Genomic DNA, 13590 nt, shown 5'->3' on the forward strand with positions numbered 1-13590 from the left:
CTCCCGCCTTGCACCCCTCCTCCCCCGCCCCATCCCCTGTCTGTTGCCAGCCCTTCTGCAGCCACTGTTCCCATGAGCTAACAGCGCCAGCCCCGGGCACCAGCAGCAGGTTTGAGCTACAGGTGGGACCATGGCTTACGGGAGCAAAGAATTTTCAGTAACCACCAGAGGCTTGCCCTAATGGCAGTGACCGGAGCCCCGCCTTGGTATGGCACCCCCACTCACCTGCTCCACCATCCTGCTGCTGCCAATGCCCACCATGTTCCACATATGCCCCTTGGTGGTCAGCGCACGTCATAGCAACCAGTTGTTCGGTTGTTCCGCCGTTCTATTTGCATAATAGCCTTTTATTATATAGGAGGATAATCAAAACTGATTATAGCAGGTCCTGGTATTAATACAAGGTTGCTAAAGGAAACCTGTTGACAGTTATCAGTGACTTCTGTGTGGGGGGGGGTTAATCCTCACCTGAGGATTTTCCCCATCGGTTTTTACAGTGGGAGAGATAGAAACATGAATGTGAGAGAAACACATCAATTGGTTGCTTCTCATTCACACCCCAACTGGGGCCAGGGACCAAGCCTGCAACCAGTATACATGCCCTTGATCAGAATCAAACCTGAGACCCTTCAATCCACAGGCCGACACTCAATCCACCAAGCCAAACTGGCTAGGACTATTAGTGACTTCTTATAGTGGATGGGGTGGCCAGTATCAAACAGGCCATTTGCTTTCCTCCCTTCCCCCCAAACAGAAAAAAAGAGAAAGATGACTTTCTAAGCAAGAGGAGGAAAAAATTCTGATAGGCTCTTATCTTAGTCCACGCTGCTATGACAAAATACCACAGACAAGACATTTCTTTCTCACAGTTCTGGCAGCTGGAAGGCCAAGGCCAAGGAACCACAGACTGAGTATCTGGTGAGAGCCTCCTCCCTGATTTGTAGATGGCTGCCTTCTCACTGTGTCTTCATGTAGTGGAAAGGGAGAGGGACTCTGGGGACCTCTTTCCTAAGGGTATTAATCCTTCACGAGGGCTCCACCCCATGAACTAATCATCTTCCAAAGGCCTCACAGCCAAATACCGTTACGTTGGGAGTTAGAATTTCAAATGTGGCTGAAACCGATTTGGCTCAGTGGATAGAGTGTTGGCCTGTGGACTGAAAGGTCCCAGGTTCGATTCTGGTCAAAGGCATGTACCTTGGTTGTGGGCACATCCCCAGTAGTGGTGTGCAAGAGGCAGCTGATCCATGATTTTCTCTCGTAGATGTTTCTAACTCTCTATCCCTCTCCCTTCCTCTCTATAAAAAAAATCAATAAAATATATTTAAAAATATTTCAAATGTGAACTTGGGGGTGCACAAACATTCAGTCCCTACAAGGATCCTTCCTCGCCTCTTCCAGCATGCTACACAGAGCCTGCATTGCTGTGAATGGACTGAGATAGTCCCTGATGTGCAAATATAATTATTATTTGAGACCAGCTGTTCTTTTAAGGACCATTCCCCAAAGTGTTTCTAGGAATTTCTATAATGTGGGGAGGGGGGGGTCTTCTGTGTTCAGATATGTCTGGGGCATGCTAGGTTAAACCCAGTATGGGGTCACGCAAGGATATAGCCCAAGTCCCCCGCCCCGCCCCCAGTCAGTTGAATGTTGTTTGCCTGGCCAATGGCCATAAGAAACAGAGCAGCACAGACCCAGGTGTCTTCCCACGTCCTTGACAGCCAACAAGTCTCAGCAGACCCTGTTTGTCCTTGGCCTGCACTCAAGCCATTCCAAGCATGGCACCGCCCCCTCCCCTCTGCTAGATAAGCCCCCGCCAGACCCTAGCAGGGTTGGGAAACTTACCCAACAGGCAGCCATTGGATCTTCCCCATGTGGAAGCCATAAAGGCTATGTCCTGGCCTGCCGGCGTGGCTCCGTGGTTGAGTGTTGACCTATGAACCAGGACAGTGGTCGGCAAACTCATTAGTCAACAGAGCCAAATATTAACAGGACAATTGAAATTTCTTTTGAGAGCCAACTTTTTTAAACTTCAACTTCTTCTAACGCCACTTCTTCAAAATAGACTCAACTAGGCCGTGGTATTTTGTGGAAGAGCCACACTCAAAGGGCCAAAGAGCAGCATGTGGCTCGAGAGCTGCAGTTTGCCGACCATAAAACCAGATCAAGGTTTGATTCCCGGTCAGGGCACAAGCCCAAGTTGCAGGCTTGATCTCCAATAGGGGGCGTGCAGCAGGCAGCCAATCCATTATTCTCTCTCATCATTGATTTTTTATCTCTCTCCCCCTCTCCCTTCCTCTTTGAAATCAATAAAACATATCTTTAAAAATAAATAAATAGCCGAAACCGGTTTGGCTCAGTGGATAGAGCTTCGGCCTGCGGACTGAAGGGTCCTGGGTTCAATTCCAGTCAAGGGCATGTACCTTGATTGCAGGCACATCCCCAGTTGGGGGGGTGTGGGATGCAGCTGATCGATGTTTCTCTCTCATTGATGTTTCTAACTCTCTATCCCTCTCCCTTCCTCTCTGTAAAAAAAAAAAAAAAAAAAAAAAAAAAAAAAAAAAAATCAATAAAAATATATTTTAAAAAATAATAAATACATAAATACATAAATAAAGGCTATGTCCTCCTTTGGTCCCCCACATGGTTTTTTCGGACTATCAAAGAGCAGTCTGGTGCTCCTGAAATCAGAGTTCTTACATTGCACACAAGTAAACAGGTTTCTTTCCTTTAAGATTTCAGAGCTTTTTGTATGCTAATGTGAATGATGCCTCTTTGCAAGGACTATTGTACGCAGTAGTTTCCAAAGTTGTAGCCAGCGAACCCACTCTGTGGACAACATCTCTCAGGGTGAATGTTCTCCAAAGAGATTTGGAGAAATGGTGCCTTAGAGATGTTTGGTCCACGTACCAGATTAGCAGTGCTACAAGTTCATGAAATCATCCAAGTGAACCCTGTGTTAGTAGTGAAACAATTTATTGATTTCAGAGAGGAAGGGAGAGGAAGAGGGAGAGGGAGAGACAGAAACATCATTGATGAAAATCATTGATAGGCTGCCTCCTGCACGCCACCTACTGGGGATAGAGCGCACAACCGGAGCAAGCACCCTGACTGGGAATCCCACTGTGACTTCCTGGTTCATAGGTCAATGCTCAACCACTGAGCCACGCCAGCTGAGCAGTAGTGAAACAATTTCATAAAACATTTTAAAACTATGTTTATATCATATACAAGTCTAAATTACATTTAAAATGGTCAATTGATAGTGGTGCTGGGACTTACATTAGGAATCATATGATCAAATAGATTGCTTTTCTATGCTTTACTACAAAAATAATTTTTATTGAATTAATTACTCATTTCAAACTTTTAAATTTGTTTCCTAAAAGCAATAAAATATAAAATATTGTTTCTAAAGCACATTATTTAGGGATTTGAAAGCTTCAAATCAATCGTTCCTTCCTATCTTTTAAATTCAGTCCTGCCGAAACCGGTTTGGCTCAGTGGTAGAGCGTCGGTCTGCGGACTGAAAGGTCCCGGGTTTGATTCCGGTCAAGGGCATGTAAGTTGGTTGCGGGTACATCCCCGGTAGGGGGTGTGCAAGAGGCAGCTAGTCAATGTTTCTCTCATCGACGTTTCTGGCTCTCTATCTCTCTCCCTTCCTCTCTGTAAAAAATCAATAAAATATATTTAAAAAATAAAAATTAAATTCAGTCCTGTCTCAGTTTAAGTCAGCATCTATTGGCAGACACTGATTGAAATCTTATTCTTCTTTGCTATTATGACAGAAAAATCAAATCCTATCGAATAAAAAGAGAATATGCTAATTGACCATCACTCCATCACAAAGATGGGTGCATCCACAGCTGAGGCCAAGTTCCCATAAGGAGCCTTAATGAGCAATCAGCAGGGACCTGAGGCTACGCCCTCTCCCACCCCCATGGGGCTTGACAGGAGACCTCAGGCCACACACCCCACCTGGCAGAAATGACAGGGGACCTCAGGCCCCACCCCCAGCCCTAGCATCGGGCTGGGGGACCTCAGGCTGCACCACCACCTTAGTGCCAGGTCAGGGAACCTGAGGCCGTGTCCCCTGCCCTGCAGAGCTTAACATGGGACCTCCAGGTGCACTTCCTGTCCTGGTGCTGGACTAGGGGACCTCAGGCCACGCCCCCACCAGGTGGGGCTTGACAGGGTACCTCAGGCCACACCGCCCACCCAGCAGGGCTTGACAGGGGATCTCAGGCTGTGTCCGCACCTGGCGGGGCTTGACGGAGGACCTCAAGACATGTCCCCCAGTCTAGGCTGGGGAACCTCAGGCCACACACCCCATCCTGGCACCACGCCAGGGGACCTGAGGCTACGCCCCCCCTACCCAGCAGGGCTTGACAAGAGTGTGAATGGCCGGATCTGGATCTAGCCCAATAAGGGGAGGGGGGGGGGAAGAAGAGACCCAGCCAGGTCTGGGTCTCACATGATTTTGAGGTGCATGTGGGTAGGCAGGGACTTGACTCTAGGTCCCATGGTGTACCCCAGACTCTGACAGGAGGAAGGTTTTCATATACATTTTATTCATTTTCTTTCGTCTCTGACACTTCTATTATAGAGAAAGGGCAAATAGCAATATTAAATTATTTCCTTTAATTAATCCCCTGGCCAGATTATTATGCGTTCAGAGATCATCATAATCTGGCCACTTATGTTGATGCCCTACAAATATCCCACAACCTTTCACCTAATAGCTGTAGCATCCCCTGGGGACAAAAGGCCCTGCTCTGCCATGATGCTAGGCTCTACAGCAGCGGTTCTAAACCTGTGGGTCACCTAAGACCATCGGATAACACAGATATTTACATTACGATTCATAACAGTAGCAAAATTTCAGTTATGAAGCAGCAACAAAAATAATTTTATGGTTGGGGGGTCACCACAACATGGGGAACTGTATTAAAGGGTCGCGGCATTTGAAAGGCTGAGAACCACTGTGCTAGAGTAACACTGCTCTTCCCTGCATCCACTCCACACTATCCCCATAAAATTTAATACTACACTTGCGTTCAGCACCTGACGTTGTATGGCCTTTAACCTAAAAAGCTTTGCAGGGGTCTTCAAACTACGGCCCGCGGGCCACATGCGGCCCGCAGAGGAGTCTGATCCGGCCCGCCAGGTTTTTTGGGCAGTGAGCGCAGCCGAGGTGTTACAGTAGGAATTAGTAGCTCATATAGTCCGGCCCTCCAGCTCTCTGAGGGACCGTGATCTGGCCCCCACTTTAAAAAGTTTGAGGATCCCTGCAAGGGTCTGTTAAGTAATCACTTATTTATTTTTTAGAGAGAAAGGGAGAGTGAGAGAACCATCAGGATTGATTGGTTGCCTCCTGCACGCTCCCTACTGGGGATGGTTCCCATGTTCAACCAACTGAGCAACATTGCACAAGTATTCACTTTTATTAACTTTTTATTAATTTCAGAGAGAGGGAGAGGGAGATCTAGAAACTTCAATGATGAGAGAATCACTAGTTGGCTGCCTCCTGCACGCCCCCTACAGGGAGCTCCCGCAACCCAAGCATATGCCCTTGATCGGAATCAAACCTGGATCCTTTCAGTCCACAAGCCTCCTGCTCTAGCCACTGAGCTAAGCCATCTAGGCAGAAGTATCCACTTTTATTTTTTTATTTTTTTTAAATATATTTTATTGATTTTGTACAGAGAGGAAGGGAGACAGATAGAGAGTCAGAAACATCGATGAGAGAGAGTCATCGATCAGCTGCCTCTTGCACACCCCCTACTGGGGATATGCCCGCAACCAAGGTACATGCCCTTGACCGGAATCGAACCCAGGACCCTTCAGTCCCCAAGCCGACGCTCTATCCATTGAGCCAAACCGGTCCCGGCTATTTTTTAAAAATATATATTTTTTTATTGATTTTGTACAGGGAGGAAGGGAGAGAGATAGTTAGAAACATTGATGAGAGAGAGTCATCGATCAGCTGCCTCTTGCACACACCCTACTGGGGATGTGCCTGCAACCAAGGTACATGGCCTTGACAGGAATCGAACCTAGGACCCTTCAGTCCCCAAGCCGACGCTCTATCCATTGAGCCAAACCGGTCTCGGCAGTTTTAACAGAACCAAAATTGTATTAGCACAGCTTCCCACTCTGTATTTCAGTAGTTTTCAACCTTGGCTGCTCATTAGAAACCCTTGAGGCATGTGAAAAACTCAGGCTGGCCTGGCCTGTGTGTAGCTCAGTGGTTGAACATCAACCCAAGAACCAGGAGTGCACAGTCCGACTCCCAGTCAGGGCACACACCTCGGTGATTGGCTCCTTCCCCAGTAGGATTTAATTATTCAAATAATAACATATTTGAAACAAACAAAAATAATGTCTTCCGACTTTAATCACCCCCTGTCTTCTGCCAGCATCCATGAGATGGGTAACTGCCCAGGACCAGTAGGGAGGGCTTTCACCCAAGTAGTAGGCCAGGCAAGGAAGTGAAGCCACGCCCCTCGGTCCTGCTGCTTAAAGGTCCTAGGCTGAGTGGTGAGAGATTGAACCAAACAGGGAAGCAGGAGCAAAATCTCATTAGTATGTTCTCACAATGACAGTGGCATGACCAGAGGTGCTCAGGCAATAATCAGGTGAGCGCAAACAGCACCGAGGGGTCTCTTCATAGGAGAAAGAAAGAAAACATCCCGAGTATTTGTTGAACCTGAACGTAGCCTTGTAAAGCGAAAACACCCCTGGATCCCTCTCCTCTCTCCTCTGACGCCAGGAAGAACTTGGGGGAGAAGGGACTCGCGCATTATGGCTCTACTGTATCCGGCCCCAAGTCTTCACCCTAGCCAGTTCCATCGCAGGAGGAACACGGGGTCACAGGATGGCCCAGAGTGGAGAGGACGCTGCGGTGTGAGGAGCCAGAGGGTAGGTGAGCCTCCTTGGGGCTCCAGCCACCAGGTGTGGATGTTTTGTGCTGATACCTACTAATAAATACATCGCTCAGTGCCAGAGGTTAGTCTCCCATTGGGATTAAGCTACAGGCTGAGAAGCCCTGAGTGGGTCGTTCCACGTTCCTGCCAGCAGGGGGCGACAAAACTATGACTGTGTTCAAAGTCAAGTTGCTGGGACAGAACCATATAGTACACGCTGAATCGCTCAGTTAAGTCAAGGAAAAACTGCTGTCTCCCCCTCCTCCGCCCCCCCAAAAGAACGCTCAGCACATTATTGGACTCTGGGTACTGGAGAAAAAATAAGCGCCTCGCTAAACAGACCTCACTAGTCAAATGGAAATAGTGCACTCACAGCTGCAGTAGCCTGGTCCTGGTATCTTGGTTTAGCATTAAGGGGTAGCTGCTGGCAATAGGGCCTCAATTGAGAGACTCCCCCAGATGTCCAAGCTGCTTCACTGGCACCTCAGCTCAGGTGACACATAAGATGTGTGCCAAAGTGCTGCCAGGTTCAACCTCAGCACCAGCTCTGCACAGCCATGTGGTCGCCCACTCAGTGATCGCCCACTCATAGCAGCAGGAGGAGGCCAACATGGAATATTGCCCTCAACTATGCCCCTTGATGTCCCAGAAGCAGAACGCCTGGGAATATACTTTAAGAAGACCCATTGCCCAGCCAGCATGCTCAGTGGCGATCCTCTCTTATCATTGATGTTTCTCTCTCTCTCTCCCTTCCTCTCTGAAATTAAAAAAAAAAAAAATTGAAAAAGTATCTATAGATCTTATTTTAGTCTACTATCTACTACTAGAGGTGGGGTCCCTCAGCCTGGCTGGTGATGGGACCTACTGGGGGGCCAGCCGGAAGGGGGGATGGACCACAGGATATTGGCTGGCCAGCCTGGGGTAGGGACAACAGAAGGTTGGCAGTGAAAATGTACTCACCACCAGGGGGCAGCTCCTGTGCTGAGAGTCTGCCCCCTGGTGGTCAGTGCATGTCATAGCAACTGGTTGACCTGTCGTTACTGTTTGTTCAGTGGTTAAAGGTCACTTATGCTATTATATATACACTGGTGACCCGGTGCACAAAATTTGTGCACATTAAAAGGGGATTAATTAGAGGAAATAATTTAATATTGCTATTTGCCCTTTCTCTATAATGGAAGTGTCAGAGATGAAAGAAAATTAGTAAAATGTGTATGAAAACTTTCCTCCTGTCAGAGTCTGGGGCACACCATGGGACCCAGAGTCAAGTCCCCACCCACCTACTTGCACCTCAAAATTGCATGAGACCCAGACCCAGCCATCCCCCCCACACATTGGGCTAGATCCAAACCTGGCCATTCCCGCCCTTATCAAGCCCTGCTGGGGAGGGGCACAGCCTCGGGTCCCCTGGCCTGGGCCAGGATGCAGGTCATGGCCTGAGGTCCTCCAGCCCAGACCGGGGTTGGGGGCGTGTCTTGAGGTCCTCCATCAAGCCCCGTCAGGTGGGGACACAGCCTGAGATCCCCTGTCAAGCCCTGCTGGATGGGGACATGGTCTGAGGTCCCCCGTCAAGCCCCACCAGGCGGAGGGCCGCATACTCAGGTCCCCTAGCCCAGGACTGGAGGGGGGCACAGCCTCAGGTCACACATCAAGCCCTGCTGGGTGGGGGGGGTCATGGCCTGAGTTCCCCTGTCAAGCCCAGCCAGGGAGGGGGGCACAGCCTCAGGTCCCCTGGCCAGGTGTTGGGGTGGGAGGGGCACTGGTTGAGGTCCCCTATCAAGCCCCCTGGGTGGAGGGTGTGCTCTGAGGTCCCCTGGCCTGGTGCCAAGGTGGGGGTAGCAGCCTGAGGTCCCCTAGCCCAGCAGCACCAGGACGGGAAGCGCACCTTGAGGTCCCCCATCAAGCCCTGCGCGGGGTGGGGGGGGGGGTGGCGGCCTCAGGTCCCCTGGCCTGGCACTAGGGCAGGGGGTGTAGCTTGAGTTCCCCCAGCCTGATGTCAGGGGGGGCATGGTCTGAGGTCCCCTTTCAAGCCCTGCTGGGGGGGGGGGGGGGATGTGCATAGCCTCAGGTCCCTGCTGATTGCTCATTAATTCTCCTTATGGGAACTTGGCCTCAGCTTTGGGTGCAGCCATTTTTGTGACGAGGTGATGGTCAATTAGCATATTCCCTCTTTATTAGATAGGATAGACTAGAGGCCTGATACACTAAATTCATACACGAAATGAGCTTCCCTCAGCTCAGCCTGCACCCTCTCCAATTGGGTATCCTTTGCGGGATGTCCAACTGCCATTTTAGGCCCAATTCCAGGGATATTCAGCAGTTAGACATCCCTCTCATAATCTGGACCACTGGCTCCTAACTGCTTACCTGCCTGCCTGCCTGATTGCCCCTAACTGCCTCTGCCTGCCAGGCTGATCACCCCTAACTGCCCTCCCCTGCTGGCCTGATTGCCCCCAACTGCCCTCCTCTGCTGCCATGAATTTTCCTCAAAGGCCCTCCCCTGCAGGCCTGATGTAACTCCAAGTGCCCTCCTCTACCAATTTGGTTCTGATTGGCCGGTTCCTATGCCAGCATCAAAAGCTCTGCCTCCTAGGTAGCCATTGGCTCCCCACAGCACTCAGATTTGGTTCTCATTGATCGATTCCTATGCCATCAGTGCCAATAGCTCTGCCTCCTAGGCAGCCATTGGCTCCCCATAGCACACATTTTGGTTCTGATTGGTCAGATCCTATGCCAGTCAGCATCAAAAGCTCCACCTCTTAAGCAGTCATTGGCTCCATAAAGCATCCAGATTTGGCTCTCATTTGTCGGTTTCTTTGCCAGTCAGCATTAACAGCTCCACTTCTTGGCATCCATTGGCTCTCCACAGCACCCATTTTTGGTTCTCATTGGTTGGTTCCTATGCAAGGCCAATCAGAAGCTCTGCTTCCTAGGCAGCCATTGGTTCTCCACAACATCCACCTGTGGTTCTGATTGGTCAGTTGCTATGCCACTTAGCAACAGAAGCTCCACCTCCCAGAGAGCCACTGTTTCCCTAGTTCTGATTGGTCCACTCCTATGCTAATCATTGTCAAAATCTCTACCTCCTAGGCAGCCATTGGTTCCCAACAGCACCCACCTTTGATTCTGATTGGTTGTTTCCTATGGCATCAGTGCCAGTAGCTTAAGGTGACCAGATCTCCCGCTTTTGGCGGGACAGTCCCGATTTTTAACAATTTGTCCCGCATCCCCTGGCATTTTAAAAAAGTCCAAAGATTTAAAAGAATCTTTCCAAAAATCAAGATTTTTTAAAAACGCCACAGAACGTGGAACAAATTGTTAAAAATCGGGACTGTCGCCAAAACCGATTTGGCTCAGTAGATAGAGCGCCGGCCTGTGGACTGAAAGGTCCCAGGTTCGATTCCGGTCAAGTACATGTACCTTGGTTGCCGGCACATCCCCAGTAGGGGGTGTGCAAGAGGCAGCTGATCAATGATTCTCTCTCATTGATATTTCTAACTCTCTATCCCTCTCTGTAAAAAGTTAATAAAATATATTTTTCTTAAAAATTGGGATTGTCCCGCCAAAAGCAGGATGTCTGGTCACCTTATAGTAGCTCCCCCTCCTAGGTAGTCACTGGCTAACCAAAACACCCATGTTTGGTTCTCATTGGTCAGTTTCTATGCCAGTCAGCGTTAGAAGCTCCGACTCCTGCTGGGACCGGTTTGGCTCAATGGATAGAGCGTCGGCTTGGGGACTGGAGGGTCCCGGGTTCAATTCCGGTCAAGGGCATGTACCTTGGTTGCGGGTATATCCCCAGTAGGGGGTGTGCAAGAGGCAGCTGATCGATGACTCTCTCTCATTGATGTTTCTAACTCTCTATCTCTCTCCCTTCCTTTCTGTATAAAATTAATAAAATATATTAAAAAAAAAAAAAAAAGAAGAAGCTCCGACTCCTACACAGCTATTTGTTCCCCCACAGCACCTTTCTTTGGATCTGATTAGCCGGTTCCTACGCCGGTCTGTGCCAGAAGCTCCACCTACTAAGCAACTATTGGCTACCAACAACACCCATATTTCATTCTCATTGGTTGGGTCCTATGCCAGTCAGTGTTAGAAACCCCACCTCCTAGGCAGCCATTGATTCCCACAGCACCCACCCACCTGTGCTTGAGATTGGTCGGTTCCTATGCCAGTCACTGTCAGAAGCTCTGCCTCCTAGACAGCCATTGGATCCCCACAGCACCCATCTTTACTTCTGATTGGCCAATTTCTATGCCAGTTAGCATGAGAAGCTCCATCTGCTAGACAGCCGTTGGCTCCCCACAGCATCAAGACATGGTTGTGATTGGTCAGACTCTATGCCAGTCAGCACCAGAAGCTCCACCTACTAGGCAGCCATTGGTTCCCCACAACAACCAACTGTGCTTCTGATTGGTCAGTTCCTATGCCAGTCAGCATCAGAAGCTCCGCCTTCTTGGCAGCCATTTGCTCCTCACAGTACTTACCTTTGGTTCTGATTGGTCAATTCCTATGCCAATCAGTCAGTACCTCCACCTTCTAGGTAGCTATTGGTTCCCGAATGCAACCACCTGTGATTCTGATTGGTCAGTCCCTATGTCAGTCAGCTTCAGAACTTTCGTCTCCTAGACAGCTATTGTTTCCCATAGCACCCACCCATAGTTCTAATTGGTCGATTGCTATGCCAGTCAGCGTCAAAAGCTCCGCCTCCTAGGCAGCCATTGGTTCTGCACAGCACCATCTTTGGTTCTGAATGGTTGGTTCCTTTGCCAGTCAGCATTAGAAGCTCCGCCTCCTAGACAGCCATTGGCTCCCAACAGCACCCACCTTTGTTTCTGATTGGTCGGTTCATATGGCATCATTGCCAGTATCTCTATCTTCATTCAGCCACTGACTAACCAACGCACTCATGTTTGGTTCTCATTGGTCAGTTCCTATGCCAGTCAGCGTTAGAAGCTCCGACTTCTACACAGTCACTTGTTCCCCCACAGCACCTTTCTTTGGATCTGATTGGTTGGTTTCTATCTATGCCAGTCTGTACCAGAAGCTCCGCCTACTAAGTAGGGATTGGCTACCAACAACACCCATATTTCATTCTCATTGGTTGGGTCCTATGCCAGTCAGCATTAGAAGCCCCACCTCCTAGGTAGCCATTGATTCCCACAGCACTCACCTGTGCTTCAGATTGATCAGTTCCTTTGCCAGTCATTGTGAGAGCTCTGCCTCATAGACAGCCATTGGCTCCCAACAGCACCCACCTTTAGTTCTGATTGGTCGGTTCCTATGCTAATCATTGTCTCAAGCTCCGCCTCCTATGCCACCATTCGCTACCCACCGCACCCGTATTTGGTTCTCATTGGTCTGTTTCTATGCCTGTCAGCGTCAGAAGCTTCGCCTCCTTAGACAACCATTTGTTTTCCACAGCACCCTTCTTTGGTTCTGATTGGTCATATCCTATACCAGTCAGTGCCAGAAGCTCCACCTCCTAGTCAGCCATTGGCTACCCCCTCCCACCATATCTCGTTCTCATTGGTCAGTTTCTATGCCAGTCAATTTCAAAAGCTCTGCCTCCTAGACAGCCACTGGTTCTACAGCACCCACTTGTGCTTCTGATTGGTCGGATCCTATGCCAGTAAGTGCTAGAAGCTCCACCTCCTAGGCAGCCATTGGTTCCCAACAGCAACCAGTTGTGCTTCAGATTGGTCAGTTCCTATGCCAGTCAGCATCAGAAGCTCCGCCTCCTAGACAGCTATTAGTTCGCCACAGCACCCACCTGTGGTTCTGATTGTATGGTTCCTATGCCAGTCAGTGTCAAAAGCTTTGCCTCCTACGTAGCCATTGACTCCCCACCGCACTGAGATTTGCTTCTCAATGGTCAGTACCTATGCCAATCAGCATCAGAAGCTCCGCCTCCTTGGCAGCCATTTGCTCCCCACTACACTCATCTTTAGTTCTGATTGGTCAGTTTCTATGCCAATCAGTCAGAACCTCCACCTTCTACATAGCTATTGGTTCCCCAAAGCAATCATCTGTGGTTCTGATTGGTCAGGTTCTATGCCAGTCAGCTTCAGAAGCTCCGCCTCCTAGACAGCCATTTTCCCCACAGCACCCAACTTTGGTTCTGATTGGTCGGTTCCTTTAACAGTCAGTGACCAAAGCTCCACCTCCTAGTCAGCTATTGGTTCGCCACTGCTCCCAACTTTGTTCTCATTGGTCGGTTCTTATGCCAGTCAGCATCAGAAGCTCTGCTTCCTAGACAGCCATTTGTTTCCATAGCACTGCCCTGTGTTTCTGATTGGTTATTTCTATGCCAGTCAGTCAGAAGCTCCACCTTCTAGGCAGTCATTTGTTCCCGACAGCACTGCCCTGTGTTTCTGGTTTGGCTCAGTGGTAGAGCATCGGTCTGTGGACTGAAAGGTCCCAGGTTCGATTCTGGTCAGGGGCATGTACGCTGATTGCGGGCACATCCCCGGTAGGGGGTGTGCAAGAGGCAGCTGATCGATGACTCTCTCATCGATGTTTCTAGCTCTCTATCTCTCTCCCTTCCTCTCTGTAAAAAAATCAATGAAATATATTTTTAAAAAAAAATAGTTCCGCCTCCTAGGCAGCCATTTTCCCCACAGCATCCATCTTTGGTTCTTATTGGTTGGTTCCTATGCCTGTC

The 13590-nt window shown here is 49.3% G+C and overlaps 2 protein-coding genes across 3 annotated transcripts in view; one reads left to right on the forward strand and one right to left on the reverse strand.

Annotated features, from left to right (window-relative positions):
* F8 (coagulation factor VIII) overlaps window positions 1–13590 on the forward strand; it is a 162876-nt gene that overhangs the window by 38274 nt on the left and 111012 nt on the right. The gene's annotated exons all lie outside the window — the stretch shown is intronic.
* Window positions 56–13590, reverse strand: part of FUNDC2 (FUN14 domain containing 2) — a 34613-nt gene continuing 21078 nt past the window's right edge. Inside the window, exons 5-6 of one of the 2 annotated variants that reach the window (XM_084871173.1) lie at window positions 1846–1934; window positions 56–328 (exon numbers count right to left, since the gene is read on the reverse strand). In XM_084871173.1, coding sequence (XP_084727299.1) covers window positions 295–328; window positions 1846–1934 — 123 coding nt within the window. In that variant the 3' untranslated portion in view covers window positions 56–294. Of the gene's footprint in view, window positions 345–1845; window positions 1935–13590 lie in introns of both variants that reach the window. The other variant, XM_084871174.1, reaches the window with a different exon arrangement.

The sequence above is a fragment of the Pipistrellus hanaki genome (genome assembly GCF_964339955.1).
Source record: "Pipistrellus hanaki genome assembly, chromosome: X".
Taxonomy (NCBI): domain Eukaryota; kingdom Metazoa; phylum Chordata; class Mammalia; order Chiroptera; family Vespertilionidae; genus Pipistrellus; species Pipistrellus hanaki.